Source organism: Trachinotus anak, unplaced genomic scaffold (assembly GCF_046630095.1).
Source record: "Trachinotus anak isolate AG129_WGS33_773 ecotype Australia unplaced genomic scaffold, CSIRO_AGI_Tana_v1 ptg000025l, whole genome shotgun sequence".
In the NCBI taxonomy this organism is placed as follows: domain Eukaryota; kingdom Metazoa; phylum Chordata; class Actinopteri; order Carangiformes; family Carangidae; genus Trachinotus; species Trachinotus anak.
The window spans coordinates 4,078,297-4,100,265 of record NW_027273876.1 but is presented as its reverse complement, the minus strand read 5'-3'; the positions used below and the strand labels follow the sequence as shown (position 1 = coordinate 4,100,265).

The 21,969-nt window shown below is 40.9% G+C and overlaps 2 protein-coding genes across 4 annotated transcripts; both read left to right on the top strand.

Annotated features, from left to right (window-relative positions):
- The first annotated feature begins 41 nt into the window (after positions 1-41).
- Positions 42-14,256, top strand: nbr1a (NBR1 autophagy cargo receptor a). Of its 3 annotated transcripts, none has more exons than XM_071462111.1 (22): positions 42-147; positions 2,035-2,097; positions 2,222-2,240; positions 2,865-2,887; positions 3,425-3,607; positions 4,021-4,098; positions 4,228-4,451; positions 4,720-4,839; positions 5,034-5,333; positions 5,674-5,833; positions 6,223-6,471; positions 7,708-7,809; positions 7,979-8,054; positions 8,237-8,347; positions 8,459-8,638; positions 8,797-8,964; positions 9,129-9,283; positions 10,046-10,482; positions 10,650-10,735; positions 11,136-11,223; positions 11,429-11,528; positions 12,548-14,256. In XM_071462111.1, exons 5-22 carry the CDS (start codon positions 3,455-3,457, stop codon positions 12,734-12,736), a joined length of 2,976 nt encoding a protein of 991 aa, XP_071318212.1. In that variant the 5' UTR covers positions 42-147; positions 2,035-2,097; positions 2,222-2,240; positions 2,865-2,887; positions 3,425-3,454; the 3' UTR covers positions 12,737-14,256. The 3 variants fall into 3 exon arrangements, with proteins under 3 accessions (XP_071318212.1, XP_071318211.1, XP_071318213.1); XM_071462110.1 differs by lacking the exon at positions 42-147 and adding an exon at positions 1,468-1,685; XM_071462112.1 differs by lacking the exons at positions 42-147; positions 5,034-5,333 and adding an exon at positions 1,468-1,685.
- Positions 14,257-15,114: 858 nt separating this feature from the next.
- tmem106a (transmembrane protein 106A) lies at positions 15,115-21,602 on the top strand. The gene is made up of 8 exons (XM_071463139.1): positions 15,115-15,335; positions 16,764-16,938; positions 17,165-17,228; positions 18,004-18,157; positions 19,217-19,357; positions 19,452-19,495; positions 19,582-19,635; positions 20,965-21,602. The coding sequence occupies exons 2-8, from the start codon at positions 16,773-16,775 to the stop codon at positions 21,074-21,076; spliced, it is 735 nt and encodes a 244-aa protein (XP_071319240.1). The 5' UTR covers positions 15,115-15,335; positions 16,764-16,772; the 3' UTR covers positions 21,077-21,602.
- The last annotated feature ends 367 nt before the right edge of the window (positions 21,603-21,969 follow it).

The following is a 21,969-nucleotide window of genomic DNA, read 5'->3' as shown; positions in this document are numbered from 1 at the left end:
TGCGCGGGCCAACAACGCGCAGCGAAGCAGACGTCAGGAGCATCGGTTGCCTCCACGCCCGGGTCTGTGTTGGTGGACACATCATGAAGATAATCAGACACTGGTAGAAACATCCAGAACTGGCCCGAACTGACAGGTAGCCGGAAGGTAAACACAAGGATTTCACATATCCCAAACTGTTTTAAAACCCGTGTATATACAGTCTATGTTTAAACCGATTTGGCTTGGTTCATTTATTACAGATTTGACTAGTCTGATGTGAAGATGTGAAATAGGGTTTTTTAAATGTTCTTTCACAAAGAGAATAAAGGTTTTACAAATCTGAGACTGTGTTTTTAAGTGTTTAAGCTGAACGTGGCGAAGACGAAGGAGATGGTGGTGGACTTCAGGAGGAACAAGCCCCTGCCCTCATACAAGTACCTGGGTGTAACACTGGACAATAAACTGGACTGGTCCACCAATACAGAGGCCATCTACAAGAAGGGTCAGGGCCGGCTTTACTTCCTGAGGAGGCTCAGGTCCTTTCATGTCTGCAACAAGATGCTGCAGATGTTCTATCAGTCTGTTGTGGCGAGCACCATCTTCTTTGCTGCGGTGTCCTGGGGTGCGGGCATCAAGGCAAAGGACGCCAACAGACTGAACAAGCTCATCAAGAAGGCAGAGTCTGTTGTTGGCTCTGAACCTGTCACCCTGGAGGAGGTGGTGGAGGAAAGGATGCTGGCAAAACTGCTGGCAATCATGGACAATCCCTCTCACCCCCTCCACAAAACACTGGACAAGCTGAAGAGCAGCTTCAGCAACAGACTCATCCAACCCCGCTGCTCTGAGGAACCACACAGGAAATCGTTCCTACCTACTGTGATCAGACTGTACTGTCATCCACCTCTGTCAGCGCCAAGATGACACAAGACGACCTGTCACCCTTTGCACTCTGAATCACCACAACACTCCTCTCCAAATACTAACCGTATTGATATTATATATCATATCATACAATATTTATATCCTTCTTTTTGCACTTTCTATTCACATATGCATATTCACAGTATATATCACAGTATTTATATCTTGCCATTCCGTATTTTTATGTCTATTCTATTGTATTTTTGTACTCTAATACACCGGACTGCTGAAACAACCTAATTTCCCTTCAGGGATGAATAAAATCATCTATCTATCTATCTATCTATCTATCTATCTATCTATCTATCTATCTATCTATCTGTCTATCTATCTATCTATCTATCTATTTATAGGGTTTCTAAGATAGACCTGGTCTGTATTTGACTTGATTTTTTTCTTTATTTAATCGCAAATGTAATGTCTCCTAAGAAGGAGTGGTGCAAATATTAACCATCATAACTGTGGGCTGACTCCCCCTGTAGCCGCTAGGTGGCGATGATGCGCCTTCAGTCTGGTTCAGCAGCCGCCGACAAACCCAGAGAGGAAGGAGAAGAGACGTCACCGTATTTTTCTAGACGCGGCTGACGATGTAAACAAGGGAAGACAGTCGAGGGCAGCGGGGATCAAACAGGCCGGTGTCACCGCAAATGATCGCCATTATCTGCTCCTGAACGGCGGACATGGGGCTCCCTGTTACTATTAAAGTCAACTTCCGGGGGAATGTGAAGAGATTTCTGGCCCAGGATTTGGACAAATTGGAGTGGGAAGCGGTTGAAGCCTGGGTAAGCTGCTAGCTGAGCGTGTTGGCTAACCGCTGGCGCAGTTTGGCGAGAGGCAGGCCCAGACATGGCCTAGACACGTAAACAGTAGCCCACCTGAAGGGCAGCCGACACTGCTGCCACACAAAATGTGGACACAAGTATTCATTTTTAAGCCGATCGGCGCGTCTCAAGACACGCAGGGACAGGGGGATCTGCTCAGTTTGCTTTACTGCTTTTGTTCACCCAGGGGCAGTAGGTGGCTGTGGAGGTGTTTCTCAGTGTGTCATTGTTGATGTTTTCAAAACACGTGTGATTGTGTGGTTTTCTGACAAGCTGTTCGGTGTGTGTTTGCTCGAAAACTGTCTTCCAGATCAAAGCATCCTTTGGGATCAACCACTTTCAAGTGAAATACTTTGATGAGGACAATGAAGAGGTAAGAGGGTGAATACATGGATGTGTGCACTGCTGTTGTGTTTTTACACTTATTGCAGAATTATGCTGGTGCTGCATGTGGGTGAAAGTTCATGGACTCATTCTGATCTTATTTACTCTTTCAGATTTGCATAAACAGTCAAGGTGAGGTCGTTTTCCTATGTTTTATTGAACCTGTTTTGTCTCAAAAGTAGATCAATAAAACACTAACATGAGATAGACATTTGCAAACTAATTGATTTGTTGTTTGTTTATCATGTTTGTTGCTTTTCTTTGCCTTATATGACAGTTAACTGAATATCTGTGGGTTTATGAAGATGTCACTTTGGGTTCTGGGAATTTTTTTTCCCACTATTACGTTTTAATTTTTCTAGGCTGCATAACCAATTACTTAATCAAGAAATTAATAATTAGCAGACTAATCAATAATAAGTTGCAGCCTTAATTTTGAGAAATGATTAATCATTTGAGTAATTATTTCAACCGAAATGCCAAATATGACTCTTATTATTATATTATTATTTCTTTTGGGTTTTGATCTGCAGATTAAGTAAAACAAGAAACCTTGGATTTATGGAGAATTGTGACAGACTGCAATGGAAATAATCATTATTTGCAGCTCTAATTTTTAATTTTACTATTTTGTGTGTGGATATGCTATAAGCTAACAACACAAATGTGTGAGATAAACATTTGATAAGAGGATATAACTGTAATTATAGAATATAATTATCCAAAGTAACTTACTGTTGATTTATTTTGTTTCAGATGAATATGAAGAAGCCATCAAGGTACTGGAAAAAGACAAATTATTAAATATAACAACACATAAGTCTTAGACATTAACAGAGGAATAAGTGCAGAGATCATGCAGAGCTTAGAGAATTTTAATAGAAGTTCTAGTGGCAGTCAAATTCAGTCAACCTTCACTGCATAACTAAAGATAGAAAAGAAAATACAGCTCATTGCATGACTGTTGCTCCACATGACAACACATGACAGCAGCTCGTACATCATACAGACAGGTTTTACTCTATGACTGTATTTAAGACATGAAGACTTTACAAATATGCACTTGTTCCAGTATAGCAGCATTCCCGTAGTTACAGATAGAGAATACACCAAAGAAGACCAATAGGAAAGATATATACATGACAAATGTGGCAAACACAACTACTTGATATAATATATGAAACCAAAATATTGTATTGTATCAACAGTCACATGACGATAAAATAAACACATTAATGTGACACATGTTATTTGCATTGTGCATATTTTCATGTCAGTCTCCTGTGGTTTGTGTCTGGGGCTTATTCTCCACTCAGAGTGCAGAGAAGCAGGGGAACCAGTTGCACATGAACGTGTACAAGATGAAAGGTCAGGCCTGCGGGGGCCCGCTGAAGACGGAGGTGAAGGAGCTGAAAGGAGACCTCCGTCCCGCTCCTCCTTATCCCTCCAGGGTCAAGACTGTGGACAAGGGCACGCAGGTCACCCCAGAGCGAGAGGCTGTAAGGAAGCATACAGATTCTCCCCCTCTTCCTACTCCTTTCTTCTCCCTATAGATTCTCACATGTGCAGGGTTTTACAGCGTTTATGGCTTTTAGGAGCTTCAGTAGATTTACATCTCAAAGTATTTCCATCATCAGTTTTAATAATTGTTTATTAGCTCATATGTATAGTTTATGAAATAATTTCAATGTAGTTGTTGCCTCAAATTTGTTGATTTTAAGGTCACATTACTCTTTTTAAATGCTTTTTCATTTAACTGGCACTGCTGGATATTTTTACAGGGTTTCTTAATGCATCAAGGGAAAACTGATTTAATCAAATATTAAATATTTTGTATAATCTTATTTATTTATAATCTAATTTATCAAACTTATATAATAACTGATGAAAGTCGCATGTTTTTTTGATACAGGTCACAGTAAAAGACAACAAGGGCAACAAACCAGAAGATGAGCCTCCTCCCATGTGGTTTAGATCATATATGGAGAAGGTAAAATTTAATTTAACCTTTCTTTTTTGGACATAAAACATAAATATCAAAGTAATAATATGTATGTGTGATACATGATTGACAGACAGTGGCTTTTAGCTTCTAAATCAAACTCATTTTTTCTCACAGTTTAAGGATGAGGTGGTGAAAGAGGTGGTTGAAAGGATGTGCAGTGACTTCTCTGGCCAGTGTTGTACCCACAAATCCTCTGATGGACCCCACGAGGCCAGTGGGGCCAGTGGTGGACCTATAGGACCCAGGCCTGGTCCCTCCACCTCGAACGGGTCCCTTGGCTACACCCCAAACTGCAGCAGCTGCAACAAACTCACCTCTGAGGGGGCCTACAAGTGCAGGTGGGCATGGAAGAGCCTCTGATATAATAAGTACTCTGACAGTTTCATTTCCATACGCTAAATTTGATTAAGCACGGTAGACATTTCCCAAAGTCAGAGGGTGACAGTGGTGATGCTTTGAACATTACTGATTTACTTTTATTGATTTTTCAGACCTTTTATGAGTTTGTTGTTTGTCTGTCACATGCTTTTTCTTGCATGTTCTGTGTCCTGTAAGCAGCTCGATAAAAATCCATCTTGATGTTTTTGTTGGCTCTTTCCCTGCCAGCGTGTGCCCGTCCTGCATCCTGTGTGAGTTGTGCCGACATAGCCATGACCCCAGCCACAACCTCGTGAGAACCAAGACGCCTCTCTCCATCCCTGAGCATGGAATGTCAGGAGAGTTGAGGTAAAGCCCAGAGACAGCTGAAACTCTTATTTTAATGGAGGAAAACATAAGTAGAATTAGATGCAAAGCAGGGCTGCAAAAAATGCTTTAGCAGCTAGATTACTAGATTATTATGAGTGTGAATGTGTTTTGTTCTTGGAAAACAAACATTTGATAGTCAACAAATAGGTGTTCCTGATGACATTTCAAACCAGGTTCCCAAGGCGAGGAGACAGGACAGTGCGCAAGGCCGAGCGACAGCGCCTCAAAGCAGAAAGGAGGCAGCTAAGAGCCGAAGTGAAGGAAATCAAGAAGAAACTGAGACTGGAGAAGAGGGGGCTGCAGTGGAACGGGCCCTCTACCTCAGGCAGAGCCAACCTGACAAACATGGCCTCCACATCCACCCAGGTCCCAGCCCTGCCCCCCCCTGCTGCCTCAGAAACAGCCTCAGGTCCAGCCCCAGCCCAAGGTCCCATCCCTGCCCCGGCCCCTGATCCCCAGGCCTCCAGTCCAGAGTAAGCGCCACCTCGGAAGGGCGTCCGACAGTGCTGGGTCCCTCGAACCCAGCATGGATGCAAAAAAGTCTTTTTTTCCAAGAAAAGAAATCAAAATATGCCATCTTTGTATTCTAGTCTGTATAAGTGTATCGCTGGCTGCTCTGGGGTGGTGGAAAATGTTGGAACTACCTCAATGTGAAAACTGCTGCTGCTGCTTCATAGATTTTCTAAGAAAAAATGCTTTTGAGCTGCAAAAAAAATCTGGGGTCCTGCTTTTTTGATTCGTAGAGAACAAAAGAGATGGGTATTATAAGAAACCAGGGCTATTTTCAACAATGCTCTGTACACTTGAAACTAGGGGTCCCGGGGTCTCGCACACGTCCTTGGTGCCCACTATGGCTGCCTTGTTTCTGGATGAAAATCTGCCTGACGGCACCCGTCTGGAGCCCGGTACCAAGTTCATCAAATACTGGAAGATGAGGAACTCGGGCACTATCAGCTGGACCTCAGAGACTAAGGTACCCCTCCCACCCACCGAGAGGACAGGCCCCACTCTCTCTTTGCCCCCCCGCTTCACTTCCACTTTGAGCCCCCACTCAGCTCATTGCTTCTTCTCATCCACTAACACCAGCTAAGATTTCTTACCCAGCCTGATACAACTAATGTATTTCTGTCTGAGATCTTTATTATTTGAATTAAGTTTAATCTGTGTGGTTTCAGTTTTTAAGTCTTTGTCATTGTTTGAATGTGTGTGTGTGTGTGTGTGTGTGTGTGTGTGTGTCCGTCCCTCACTCGACTGTGTACACTCTTTCTGTTGTGTGACTTTGGTTGCATGCTCCTGTCTTTGTGCCTTTTCGCATGTGTATTTCTATTTTGTGTTTTTGTGTATGTGTGTGCGTGCACGCAGCTAGTGTTCATGTGGGGAAACCTCGGCCTGGCCTCCGAGAAGAAGAGGGAGGTGCCGGTCCCCTTGCTGCTGCCCGGACAAGTGGGAGTGGTCAGTGTGGCCTTTGTCGCTCCTGTGATGGAGGGGACGTACACCTCCCACTGGCGGCTGGCGCACTGCGGGTGTCAGTTTGGCCCGCGTGTGTGGTGCAGCATCGTGGTCGACCCCGGCGACAGCCGCAACACACTCGGACATCAGAGCAAAAGACTGGCAAGTCTGCTTACCAGTGACACCCTGTACAGCTCCAACTGTTCACATGAACAGCTAGATTATTAGACGATGTTATTATTGTCGAGACTTTAGGTCCATTTAGTTTTTGCTGCATGTGGATCTTATGTGGACTTATGTATCTAATTTTTTTGTATCTAATTTAATGAAAACTAATCAAAAGCTATTTTGTGTAATTGATCAAAAGTCAGCATCATTTTTCAAGGAAAAAGGCAAAAAATTTACTGGCTCCAGTTCTCAAAATGTGAAGATTTTCTGCTTTTTTCAATTCTATAGCACTTTGAAGATTAGATTAGAGAGTCTTTATTGTCCCCAAGGGGCATTTTGGTTTACAATAGTATTCAACACAAGGAATACACATCATAAATAGAATAATACAATAAATGGAGACAAAAATCCATTTAACATACAGCAGATTTCATCATAATAAGTTAGGGTATGTGAAGCACAAAGACCTATTTATTAATTGCAATAATATTTAAGCCAACAGCTTGTTTAAAAACCTGACAGTATACCTCCTGTCTGAAAAACATGGCTGAGATCATTCAAGTTAAAGCCACTGATCTTATGGCAAAGTTAAACAAAATGTCCAGCTGAGCTTTGGGAAATAGTGATGGTCCTTTTTCTGCTGTTCTCCAATGTTTTATGGCCTAAATGATTAATTGTAAAAACACAGACAGATTCATTTTTACTTAAAATAATTTTTACTTAAAATAATTTAGACAATTATTTATTGTCTAAATTATTTAGAAGTAAAAGTTCAATCTGAATAAGGCAGTAAACTTAATGATGTTTTGTGTCCAGTTTTCAGTGTTAAAAAATGTGATGAAAACAACACAGTGGTGTTTGTTACATAAAAAACAGCCAAGACTGGAGCCCTGGACCCTTAACTCTTGTTTAACCCTTATAAATTGTGTGTGTGTGTGTGTGTGTGTGTGTGTGTGTGTGTGTGTGTGTGTGTGTGTTTAAACCTGACCTTGTCACTGTTTGTTATTCCAGTCCTGAATAAGAACAGAATCTAGATGATCTGTGCATGTAAAAAAACCAGTAGAACCTGAGTATGGACTCCAAGAGCGTTTGGATAATACAGATTATCAAACACTGAAATGTCAACAATGATAATATTATAAAGAGGGAGCGTTTATAATCATGATAGAAACAGCCATTGTTGAGTGGACACTGTAGATAATAATGATGCCACTCTTGTTTGTGCTTCAGAAGGAGGAGGTGCGGCCGGTGGAGAAGGAGAGGGAGGTAAGGTCTGTAGACCTCGACCATGAAGACTACTACTTCCCCTCAGTCGACCTGCTGACTGCACAGGTGCACACTCAAAGCTCTGCCATTCATCAACCATAAAAACACCTTTAAAAGTTGTTCCAGTCAATACTTCTTTTGCACTATTTGAGCTTCATGTAAAGATCAAACCAAGTCAAATTTCCACATGAAAAATACTTTGTTTTAGATTTTTCCTGCATCTGCTCATTTCTAGGATCTACTGTCCTTTGAGTTGCTGGATATAAATATAGTGCAAGAGTTGGAGAAGGTTCCTAATAACACTCCTGTTGGTGAGTAAAATATGATGCTTTAAAACTTGAGTAAAATGAGCTGTGAGAAAATTTTCTTATGCAACCTCCTTCCTTCCAAAACTGTCTTTGCTTTTATAGTTCAAACTATGGCTACACTTCTCTTTAATCTTAACACACTAACTATGTAAACTGTGTTTGTGTTTGATCTACCTAATCTGTAGATTTGACACCCTGCATATCCCCTCTGCCCCATGATGCACCAGTGCTGGAGAGGGCCATAACTTCACAGATAAAAGAAGATACAGAGGTCACAGGGGTCAGGAAACTTTTCGGTGAGATGAGTCAAGGACTAAAAAACTGCGATGTGGGCTGGTGTTCTGTCAGCGGAGGGAAAAATGTAGCAGTGTAATAATAATGATTAAAGTTTGTTGTGTGTTTATGAGGAGTGAAACTGAGGCAGCAGAGGGAGCCTCTGGAGCCTGTGACCCAGGAGGAGGAGCGGGAGGAGGAGATCAGTGGAGCCCAGTTCCTCTGTGAGACGGTCATCCGCTCCCTCACGCTGGAGGAAGCCCCCGACCACAGACCCCTGCGCAGAGTCCATCACAGCAGCCATAAACCACAGGGTGAGGAGCCTGGACTTTATTATTCTGTGCCATCACCAAAACCACCCAACAAACCTGTGTTCAGAAATATAATGCATTTGTTTTGTGTTTAAAGGTTGATGTATAACGAGGAACTCAGCCCTGTTTTGTTTGTTTTTTTCTTCTGTGTAACATTTCAGTCGTTTCCCGGGGTCCCAGCTTTTGCTTTGAGAGAGAAGTGGAGGCTGAGAAGACAGAGAGGCCACAAGAAGGACAGAAGGAGATCTGCGCTGTTAGACTTGAGAGCTCAGCTCCACCTCCCAGCACAGGTCTCAACCAGATCAGCCAAGAAGAGGAGACAAGGCCAGGTTAGAGGATGACTTCCAGGATTCTGTTTATTTCCAACAGAGATTCAGATTTTTCTCATATTATCTTGAATACATTCAAAAACTTGTAGAAACATACAACCATTTAAACATTTGTGATTACAGTTCTTCTGTGATCAATACATGTTTGTGTTTGTGTTTTTAAGTTCTTCTCCTGGAACCAGTGAATGAAAACCTGCACATCAGTTCACATCATGATAATACAGACGAAGAAGTCGTGGTTTTGGATGATGTGCAAAGCACGAAGGATGCTCAAGAGGAGAAAGAGGAGGGTGGAACCCGAGGAGAAGACTGGGATGAGGTGAGGATTAAGGTCCATGTAGTCTAAAGGTAGATGTCAATGTGTTTGTGATTATAAAGCAGGTCTAGGTTCTATATCAATACTGTGAAAGTATCAAAGCCTCAGTCCACAGAGAAATGCACACAGCCTGTATTCAGAAACTGAGCCTTAAACAAGTCGTCAGGACTTCTGGAACTTTGTGATGTCACAACAAAACAGCCCCAAGCCCCGCCCACCTGCATCCACCATCCAACCTCTCAGGATTTGGTTTCTCTGAGTGTTTACTGAAATCTGCTATATTTTTATTCGATCACTTAGAAAATGGTCAGCCAATCAGAAGAGAGACTCAGAGAGAGGAGATGTAAAACTAAACTGAGATGGTTTTTGGGTCTTAAGACTACGAATATATCTTCTAATGGATATCAACACTTCAAATAAAACACAGGAAAAGTGTAAAATATGGGACCTTTAAACCTTTTTATACTAAGGATCATGAATTACTAAGATGTAGATTTGTAGAGGGAAAATACTTCAGACGACAAAAACCGTAACAGTAAATGTACTTTATATTCATCATTAGTGTTTGTTGCTGTCAGCTGTTGGTAAAAGCAGTAAAACCTGAAATCCTTCATCTCGCAAGACAAATTTATTAAGATCATAGGTACACATAGAGGAAGATTTGAGTTTGCATTAACTGGGGAACATTAAAAATGAAAGCCTGTCTCTAATATTAGCCTGTGATGAAGTCCATAAATATCACCACCTTCTCCTCCTGTGTGTCAGGTCAGCAGCCAGACCTCCTCCGTCTCCTCCTGCGACGACTACATCATCGTCCTCCCAGACTGCTTTGACACCAGCCGTCCTCTGGGGGAGTCCATGTACAGCTCTGCCATGTCACAGCCTGACACCGCTGCCGCCGCAACTGCTGTGACCTCAGCCGACCCAGACGTACACCAGGAGGAAGAAGACGACTCTAACTCAGAGCCGGGGGGCGGGGCGGCCCTGCTGAGAGAGAGGCAGGAGAGCGCGGAGGTGGTTGCTGCTGAGGATTCCTTGGTGAACACCTGGCCTCCACCTGCCCCTCCCATCCACAGCAGCGTGAACCAGATGCTGTGTGCTTCCCAAACTCTGGACGCCGTGACGCTCACGCCCGAAGTGGTGCCACCGCCGATTCTGCCAGAGCCCCTGCTGCTGTCCCCACCGGCCCTCTACTCACCCAGGTTAGAAATGGTCCCCTGTCATTAAGAAATCTGCCAGTGTTCAAAAACCAAACAGAGATATTTCAGATATTTTATTTATAATTTGTGCAGGTGGACAGGCCTTTCCATGTTGTTCTGTGCTGCAGCCTTATATGTTTTAATTGTAGGTTGTTGACTTTATGTTTCAGGTCTGAGGCACTGTACCTGGCTGAGGATCCCAGTCCTCCAGCCTGTGAACCTTACGAGCCACACCAACCAAGGGTCCATTTAAGTGGTGAGTTTTACTGTTTGAATCACTGCATTCATGCACATTACAGTGTCATAACATGTACTGGCACACAAGCCACTAGAGTGTCAGTGCAACATCTTTACCAGTGATTTGTAGGTTTTACTCAGTTCCACTATTTTGCAAAACATAAGTAAGATTTGAAATGAGTTTAACTACAGTGCTGCCTCACAACCTGCTGTTAGAGTCTCTGTGTTGACCTAAATGAGTAATTCTGTAATTTGAGGAGAAGCTGGCTCTGTTGAGTTGAGAAAGGAAACACATTTCGTCTTTTATTTTAAAGACAGGAAGAAAGACGGCACGCGGGCTGTCAGGATTTGTTGCTTCAGCAGAAGGCTCTAATATTTGTGTGTGCGTGTGTGTTGTTATTTCCTTATCTGTTCTGCAGTGTCATCCGGTCTGTCCAGATCAGCAGGCTCAGCATCCAGTGCCTTTGAGACATACAACCCCAGACCCAGCAACGCGCTGCAGCCAAGGTGAAACATAACAAAGAGTAAAACTGGATAAGCTTCACTTTAGTGGAGGAAACTCTCTTTAATCTTATCGTCTAACTACTTTTTTTTAAAATTCAGACATATCTACTGTTTGTGCCTTTTTGTGACAATGAGGCAAACTGGAACACATTGTTCTTGTAATACTGTTACACAACCCAGTGTAACCACATCTCTGTCTCTGCACCAGGGGCCAAGGAGGCATCACAGAGGGGCTTGTCAAAGGGGCCCTTTCTGTGGCAGCGTCCGCTTATAAGGCTCTCTTCACTGGACCAAACTGTTCAATACAGGTACATCACACAGCAACATTTTTTTATCTACATTTTTAAAATATAGCCTATGTGCACAGGACAACAACAAGAGCTGGGAGGGGTTATGAGTCAGCGCTTCATTACATAACAGCTAAACACGCAAAAACTGACTTTTCCTAAGAACTCCAGTGTCAGACATCATATTTCAGTATCTCAGGATCGTGTGGAGGCTTTTTTGCATCATTTAAAAAAAAAAAAGATTTTTCCATCATTTTGTGACATTTTAAGTGTTGATAACATTTAAAGTAGCTGTAATCAGTGTTTTATATTAACAGTTAATCAGATTTTTCAGTGTAGTGTGATAAAATGATAATCACCCAACTCTGCAGTTCCCCTCAGCTCTGTGGAGCATTTTGGCATCTTTCAGCTCATTGTTTTGGTTTTCTGGCCCAACTTTACTGTTTTAGTTCAATGTCACCATTCTCACCTGCTCAGCACCACGCAGCAGACAGACAGGGATGGTGAATGGAGTGGAGCTTTTAGCAGCTAAAGAACCAGATGTTTCCCTCAGGAGTTAGTGGAGACCAAACACAGAGCTAAAAGAGAGCTGACCTGTTCACCGTAACAACTTCAGAACATGATTCGTGTTGTGTTTGCGGCTTTTTTTCACTGCCCCCAAGTGATCAAATCAAATTATTTATTGCAATTAATTGCAACTCAGTTATGAAAATTAATTAACTAATTTACAAATCATAATGTTTTATCCATTTATGGTAAAAAAAAGTGTTCAGGATCTCAGGAATAAAATTAATTTGAAGTCAATTCAAATTAATTCAAATGAATTCAAATGAATTCAAACAATATTTAGTGTCAAGTTTAGGCGCTTGAACACTGTGAATATGCATCAAACCATTAGAGCAGTTGTATCTTGAAGACGTCACTTGGGATGGACATTCATCCACAATTACATTCACCTTCCCTCCATTTACCTTCATCTCATCTGACCTCACTCTCCTGCTCAGTGCTCTCCTCTTACCTCTCGACCTCCTCCCCTCCAGCGAGGCATCGACCCAGCCACCAGACAGGACCCTTCCATGATGGCCATGCTGCTGGAGATGGGCTTCAGAGACCAGCGGCTCAACCAGCGGCTGCTGAGGAAGCACGGCTACAGCCTGCTGCACACCGTCAACGAGCTGGTGCAGATGGCCGAGGACAGCCAGAACGAAGCCGTCGACGCTCAGCGCTGAGGGAGGGAGGAAGCTGCGTGAAAGCTACTATAAAAAAGAGTCATGGGAGGGAGTTTATTTGACTTTTAAACATAATGTAAAGAGAATATTTAGATTATGGCTCACCCTTTCCTGTGTCTGGATTTATTTTTGAGTTATTTAAAGAAGAGACAAAGAAAATCTATTTATGATTTATGCAACTGATTGATTTCTCAAAGGGTGGTTAGTTTATTTGGACCAACAGGACAAAAATGTCACTTGAAATATATTAAAAAAAAAAAACAAAAAAAAAAACATGGAACAAAAACGATATAGGAGCATTTATTTCTTGAACGCTGTTGATTAGAATGAAACGAGCATTCGTGAACAGCTTCTCTTGCCTTTGCCTTTAATTTAGCTTCAACATTTTGGATGAAAAGAACCATATATACACACTTGTAGATTATTCTGGACAGTGGTTAACCTTCGCCATGCCTTGTTTACCCGGGCCATAGAGCTTTATTGTGTTGGTCAAAATGAGAGAAGGAGCTGTAGTTCTGACAGGTGGAAAGTGTGTAATTCAGCTCTTCATCGTAGTGTTCGTATGGCTGTTGTAGCTGCTTCCTCTGTGCTGAAAAATAATTGTCTGTTGTCAGGGCTTGGCTAGATTCTTCTCACAAATAGAGCAGTGACAGTGAATATCGTTGAATGTCATAGAGAGGTAGAAGCGTCCTGTAGAGCCAGCTCTCATTTAAGACGAGGCTGCTGGAGCGACATGGATGTTCTGGGTGTTCTGAGGGTCAGCAGTGCAGTAGTAGGAACAACAAACAGATATTTATGACCTTTCTCTTGATTATCGTAGTGAAATCTGCCTAAACAATGCAATCTTTTTCTGTATCAGAGTACTGTTATTTTAGACGTTGACATGTGGAATGTATACAAAACTCGTCCGAACGGATCACTGTTCAGACTTCAGATGTTTTCTACTGCTTTTTAGAGAACACCTGCATGACAGGTAGAGGCTTTAGAGACGAGTCGTGTTCTTGTGTCTTAGCACAGTCACAGTGGAGAAAAAAAAAACAAAACAAAAAAATAAGTCGCTTTGCATCACCGTTTAACATCCTTGCCTGCATTTCTTTTTTTTTTTTTGTCATTATTCAACCACCAACTGAAACCTAGTGACTGTCATTTAACACTAAACCAAGCCTAGACGTCTCTAACAACACATTCCATAATCTCTGAGTGGAACCAAGTTTATTTTCTGTCATTGAATTGCCTTTATGAAAGAGGAGTTTTAGTTTACTGAAATACACATATGTTGATTTGACATTGTTTGTGATTTATGTTAATGTTTGAATCATTTCTCTTTGTGTGTGCGCATGGTTGAGGATGTTGAACCATATTTTCTTACGTTGACGATTTTCCATGATTTATGAAGAATCGTGCTGTAGAGAATAATTCTGAATCTATCTACTATGCTTGTCAAATTATTCTTCTGCCACAGAGTGTATACATTAAATATCCTTCTACTGTCAATCCACCAATAAACTATTTGCACATCTCTCTTGTCTCTGTGACTCCCTGTTATGAGAAATTAAATGTGAAAATGTGGGTCATGCCACACTGAACACACTATATATTTTATGTACAGTGTGTTCTGTACTGGGCTAACGACATGGTGCAGGGGTTACAGTGTGCTCCACGTACTGCATTGTACATAATTGGCGCTCTATTGTCTATACCATTGGTTCCAACCTTTTCCAACTCATGGCCCACTTGAAAATCTCAAAAATTTTGGCAACCCACATCTGACTCTTTATTTTAATAACAACGATCATATGTTCAGGATTGAACAAAAAGCAGGGGAAGCTCAGTGTTTCTTTTTTGTTTGACAGGGAGAAGAAAAAAACCCATGAAATTAGTTTTTCAACATTTTTAATGCTTTTGTTTATTAATTTTAATGTGTGCCCCAGTCTGTTGATCATAGCTGAGAGGGAATTTTCCTTTCTTTCATGAAGTCTCTTAGCTTTCATTTAAGCCTACATTAATAGTGTGGCTGTAATGCTATAAATAAGCTTTTTCTTTCAAAATAAATGTCCCCCACCATGAGTTCTGGTAAATTGCTTGACAAAACAAGTATGATGTAGTGCGAATAATAATAATAATAATAATAATAATAATAATAATAAAGAAAAAAAGAAAAATCAGTCAATCAATCAAATCAATTTAACCCCTGCAAAATTTCACAATATGTACAGTCTGCAGTGTACTTGGAAATTATGGGGTAAATGCACAATGCACAGAAGGCACAAAGTGGGGGGTCAAGGTCAAAGGAGACCCAACAGCAAGACGGCCTTACCCGTCATGCTTTGCATCTGGAATAATTCGTTTATTTTAACCAACGTGCCTTGGCATGAGTTGCAGTGCTGTGTCGAGGAAGCACAGTCACTGTCGAGCCGCCCATGTGATCTGCCACCGCTGGCCGCCCCTCACGGACAAGAAGCAGGAAGTGTTCCTCCCACTGGGTTTCAGCTCAGAGTCAGTGCGGAGTTTGAAAGTTGGGCCATAAAGACGCGAGCGAGCAGCAGCGTGTGCGCTCTCACTGGACGGTACCTGGGCTCTCACCTGGAGTCGCGTTGAGGTGAGTGCGCAGCAGGAAGCTTTCGGCCGATCTGCAGTCAGCTGAGCAGATGCGTGGCGACCTCTCCCCCACACTGCCGCAGTGAGACAGGCCGGACGACACTGACAGCCATGGGCTCTGCACACAGCCGGCTCCTGGAGCCGTCTGGAGCCGTTTTACACACTGTTTAGTAGCTGAATCTGTAAGACAGTGGTATATTCTGTATGTAAAATGTTAATTTGTAGAATAAAGATGTCAAGCAGAAGCAGCCTAAACATGATAGTGGCGCACATGTACTTAACTATATTACACTATTGCAGAATAATGATCCAACATAAGTATTACATATTACATATTACAGATTTGTTTCATCAGTGAGGCGTCTAAACTGTAGACACAGCCCATTACCACATTTTATATTACATACATGAATACATATGTTTTGTATGTGCGGTTACTAAGCAGGTCCTTCCAGGATATATCCTCATTTTTAAGTTTTACGACAAGTCTACTTGGTTCTTGGTGTTGGAGGAAGTTGAACTGTGAATGAATTGCGCTGAAGTAGTTTTAAAGTAATGTATAAAAATAGAGTGAAAATGACTGTGTTCACTTTATGGAAAGTAGAGTGCAGTATGAAGGCTGTACTTTGTCCGGCCGTGTGTCAGTGGAGACACTGCGCAGCATAACTCAACTAAACAAACCAGTTGAGCTTCCTCATAGAAAAGGTGCAAGGAGTCTAAATATGTCTTTTCGAAGTTAGGCTATTTTTGTAATCACACATGACTTTTACATGCAAGAGTAGTTCACTGTACAGAGTGTGTTACTGTGAAATGTGCTCGTGTTCAGGCTCATGATTATAAAATGCTGTGTCATAGAGGCTGTGAAAGCAGGATGTCACCAGTGAAATTTTATAACTTTACACAGTAAATTCCATTATTGGTTCATTACAATAAAGGTGGAAATCCTGCATATATGTGTTTTATCCAACAGAAAACAGGACAATACAGGCGATACTGAAAAGCTCCAGAGATTTTATTTAAAGCTGGTTAAACTATTTAAATTAAGAGAATCCAATGCAATAAAGCATTACTCTCCTTCCTGTGTGGAATTTAGGAGTCACCGCATAATAATGCCAGATAATAAAGGTGTCTCCAGATTTTACTAAGTTGCAATAGAACTATAAAGTAATGTGCTTTTCTGTCACACCCACCCTGCTGACTCTGCTCACATCCTGTCAAGAATGAGCTTTTATTGGTCATTTAAAGGGGCTGGTATCAAAGGTGACTGCTAGCTTTCAGAACCATTTCAGAAGTGATGACAGAAAGGGATTAAAAGGGTTTCTGCGTAAATGTGCAGTGGGTTTATGTACTGTAAAGTTTAGTGAGTTTTAGGTGCTTTTTTCCAGCCTTTGTGGTTTTTTTCTTATTCACACTGGACTTTTTCTTTCAGTGAAGCGTCATGGATACACCAGGACATAACAGCAAAATCTCAGAGGATCCTGATCTGACAGCAGGGATGGAGAAGGTGAAAACGCTGAAGCACTTTCCTCCATATGGCTCCATGAATGGAAACTCAACAGGAGACACCTGCCCCACATGTCGCGGGACCGGACGGATTCCCAGAGGTTGGTTTTAAATACCTGGACAATCCAGTTTTCGTTGTTGTGGCTCTAATTTCCACCTTCCTCATCCTCATAATGCTGTTTCATTTCACATGCAGCAATAGGGGAACCAAGTAAAACTGAAAACACAAATGTGCGGCTGACTCTGCTTTGACACTTTCACATCAGTTTTGTGGTAAAAAGAGTTGGAAAGACGTTGCCATTTCTCTCTGTTTTTATATGTTATTAGGTCATGAAGACCAGCTGGTAGCTGTAATACCATGCAATGATGTGAGGCTGAAACCCAGACGCACGTAAGGAATACATTTGTGTGTGTGTGTGTGCAGTGAAAGTGCATTTACTTCAGTGCTCAAGTACAAATTTGAGGTACTTGTATTGACATTTAATGCTACTTTGTAGTTCTACTCCGCCACATTTAAGATGTAAATACTGTATTTTTTTACTCCACTACATTAATTTGGCAGCTGTAGTTATTAGTTACTTTACAAATTATAACTTCACATGTGAAACGTATGATGAATTTATGAAATATAATGAAATACAGCAGATTAAATCATATAAACTATAATAGTTCAAATTAGCTCCAACTCAATCAGAACCAACAGTAAAATGTAAATTACACATTATTTGATAATCCAATAATATAACACATAATACAGAGAAATGCACACAGCCTGTATTCAGAAACCGAGCCTTAAAACGAGCCGTCAGGACTTCTGTAACTTTGTGACATCACAACGAAACACTCACCACACTCAGCCATTCCCTGTGCCTGACCCACCCACACCCACTGTCCAGCTTTGCAGGATATGGTTTCTTTGAGTGTTTACCTGAAATCAATAATAGGTATATTTTTATTCAGTTACTCAGAAAACAACCTGTTGTTACTAGAGCTGCAGAGAGAAGCCTGAGAGAGGAGATGTAAAACTACATTTATATGGTTTTTGGTTCTTAAAACCACAAATATATCTTCTTATGGATAAATAAAACTTCAAATAAAACACCAGAAAAGTGTGAAATATGGGACCTTTAACGTGAACAATTTTACATGTTTGTATAACCTTTCAGGAAGCTGTACGTGTGTGTCTCCATGGCCGTGTGTCTCTGTCTTTGCTGCCTGATCCTCTTCTTCCTCTTCCCCCGGAGCGTCACCCTCAAACCTGTGTCTGTGCTGTCAGTCATGGTCTACTTCACCCCGGACGCAGTTGACATGCAGGTCAAGGTAAGTAAGAGGAATACTAATAACAGAGTGCAGCCAGTTACATGTAAATCTGTGCCGTCTCTTTGCTGAATCAAAGTCACTTTAGTCAGCGAGTGTGCGGATGTGCAGGGATTGATCTGTGGTCGTACAGTAAATTAAGAAACTACAGCACAATATTCAGCCCTACAAGGTCAAACTGGCTCATATTGATTTTAATTCTTCCCTGCTTCTGTCCGAGTTTACACTTTGGTTTTTGTACGCATTGAAGAAATGACATGATAAATAGAGTACAGCAGGGATGACATATCTTTGTTGGCTAACCTGGAAGTTAGTGTCACCCCAGTTTCCTCGACAAAAAGTCGATGGGATTCTCTTTTGGATTACTGCAGAAACAAAAGTTTATCATACTGACACAAGGATAATCTTCACAAATGACACCACTTTATGATTTTTGAAGCTTAAATACAATCACCAGAAATAAAAAGCTAATGTCAGCTGACCAGCTACACGCCATCACATTACTTCAACACAAAGAGGCTGTAAAGCTTTAAAGTCCCTGACAACTTCTGTAGTCTTATTTAGCCACTTGTTAGCAAACGGTCTTTTTTAAAATAAAATGAAATAAAACCAATTGAAATATACTGTTTAGCTGTTTTAGCAACATTAGCTATAAACTTTGTACAACACATCAGTTTCATGCTTTGTATTATAATTATGTTAAATTGCATCATCCCTATAAAATAAATAAAGAAACTAAAAAAAACTAAGAAATACAGTTTCAATGCAGTTATAGTGCAGTAATAAGTAACCCTGACCTTTTATATTCAGACTATGCCACTCTACGTATATACAGTACATACAGTGTGTTATAGTGCGTGATTTCTGCTCCTGTACCTGAACTTACAAGCTAAATTACTGGCGTGTCAAAGCATTTTCCACAAGGAACCGTCTGAATTGCTTTCACATGACAGACTGTAGATAGCTGCTGTAGTTATGTGGAGGACAAAGTTCCCTGAGACTTTTTAATGATAGAAAGGTGTGTTGGTTTTCACCTGACCTGCTGTGGGTTCTCTCCTCTAGAATCTCCTCAACATCACCAACAACAACTTTGTCCCGGTTCAGATCGTCGACTTTAACGTGCAGGGTCTGGTCACCGACCTAGTTGTGGGAAAGACCAAAATATATAACATGACTGCCATCCCGTCCCGATCCCAGAAATCTGTGAGTTTTTCAGGAGGATTCACATTAAAATGTATAGTTGATATTTTTTCGTGTTATGCAAAAAAATTCTTACATCTCTGCTTTACTTTTGCAGTACACCATTGTAGTTGACCTGCCGATTACAGATAAAGGCTTAAAGTAAGTTTAAAACCAGAATCCTATGACACTACGTCCGCCATTATTGTTTACATGTATAAATTCATCAACTGTTTCATCTCTTTCAGCACTTACTGCAAGTCGACCTCTATCAAGATTCACACACTATTTCTGGAGTTGCAGTAAGTGTCAATCTGAAATTTAGGGGAGGAGGCTGATGCCTTAACATATCGCAAACCCACGGGGTGTTAAAGGCATCACTTTGTGCAGTGCAGGGTTGTAAAACCACAAGTTTATCATCAAAAAGTGGTCTTATCCTTCGAAGTCGTATCTTTAAATCTGAAATGTTCCTCCAAGATAACACAAATGTCGTGATAACAAAGACATGAAGGTTTTGCTTTTAGGATTCAATGTTTTGTTTGCACTCAAATAAACTATTTCTGCATCTGATCAGTTGCTTTTTACCTCAAATGTGTCCTGCAGGAATCTTAATGAGTCACATTTGAACTCCAGTAAATGCAAACAAATGGCAGGGAACTTTTCTTTAAGCTGACTAGACTGATCAGGCAACAGCCCAGTGCAACTACTGAACATGGTATTACATTTACATTCATTCATTTGGCTTTTGTTCAAAGTGACTTGTGATAAGTATGAGTGGGAGTATCAGAAACTGTCAGTATTTGCTGAGGTTTCCTTCAGTCAGCTTGTATTGGCCACACATCAGCAACCAGAAGCCACAATAAAAACGAAGCTTCAGTTAACAGGTCACTATACACCTACAAAATGCAAACTAGGCCCAAATGATTGTTTCCTGTTTTTATCTTGCAAACCACACAGTATTAGTCAGTCTTCTCTTTTCCTGTACCACTTGTGATAACGCAATATTTCTTGTTAACAGTTAAACTTAGACTTAAAGCTGCTGTATTCATTTTGTTTGGCCACTTGGGGGCAGCAGAACAAGCTGAAAACAAATTGTTGACATTATAAATGTATTAAGTTGACATGGTAAATGTATTAGGAGACAGTTATTAAGACACCAGCATACACATTAGGATTCATGTGGAGCTGTGCTTATGTCCAATATTCTCTCTCTTTTAGCTCTGTTTTTGGTCTCTATCATCTCCTGAGGGAAATATTAGGTTCATTAGCTGCTAAATATCAATGTTTGGTGCTGGGCAGGTGGGCTGCAGTGGCTTTATCAGACCTTTTTTTTTTTTTATATGAACAGCTGTTTGCTGTGGCTGGATGCTACTTTGATGTGAGTGGAGTTTGTGGGCTGGAAAACCAAAACAATGAGCTAAAAGATGCTAAAACACTCTTGAGAGTTGAGGGAAACTGCAGCATCACTCTGAGCCACTCCTGTCACGTTTCACACAGATATTCGATCCATTGTTAGCATAAAAAATATTGATCAGCGCAGCTTTAAGACATTATGAAACCATGACAAAGCAGCTACTGGCTTCAACTGTCTCTCATGCTGTTTTTTTTTTATTATTCTTTCTTCCCCTCAGGATGACGATGAATATCACCTATCTCTCCCACACGGAGCAGCTGTCTCTGAACACCTTTGAGTATATTGACTGTGGCACCAATTCAACAATCCCACATCCTGTGAGCCGATGAAACCAAAATAAAATGAAATGAAAACCACCAAACTGACGGTGTGACATGATGAATATTCTGGCTGCGTTGTACCTTTATCTCCTCTGTGTGGGATGTGAATGTGTGAGTGATAACTACTGTGAAAATGCATCTTATATTATTCTGTATGTTGTTTTAGCATACCTTAAGATTTTAATCAGTCACTACAAGTTATAATTTAATGATATACTGTAGATAATTCAAATACTCTTATGTCTTAGAGTGAGTGTTATTTCGGTCTTGTTTGTTTCAGATCTGCCTGTAAATATTTATAGCGGACAAATTAGTCTCATGCAATTGTGTAAAACATGCACTATTTCTGAAATGCAAAGTGTGAAAACTGTCTTTTCCTTTAAGACATGAAGATTTTGACAAATTTAATGTCACAACATTTTTTTGTACACAGCTTAATTTTTTTCACCGGATGCCACCAATTGTGTAAATAAGATGTTGATCTCTCTTAATTTTGGCTTTTGTCATTTGCACTTTATTAAACTGTGGCATTTAAGGTTCTGTGTGTTAGACTTTTATTTTTGGTCAGTTTGTTTGTTTTTTAGACACTGCATGATAAATAATGTGTTAGGATGATACTGAATTAATTCCCAACAAGGATTCAGTGCCAGAGGAGCCATTTTCCACTGAATTGAGAAAGTCAAAACAATTTAGTGCAGACTCAGTACATCTCACATTATATACCATGAAAACCTCATGAGAGTCATTACCATTGTGTATCCAGATATGTCACAATTGCTTTTCATTTTGTACCTTAACTTCTGTAACTTGACCTAAATTACAAAAGCATATCTTCTCATGTACCACTAGTAATTTCTGACTATGAATATCATTTTGGTTTTATTTGTTCAGGTTTCTAGATT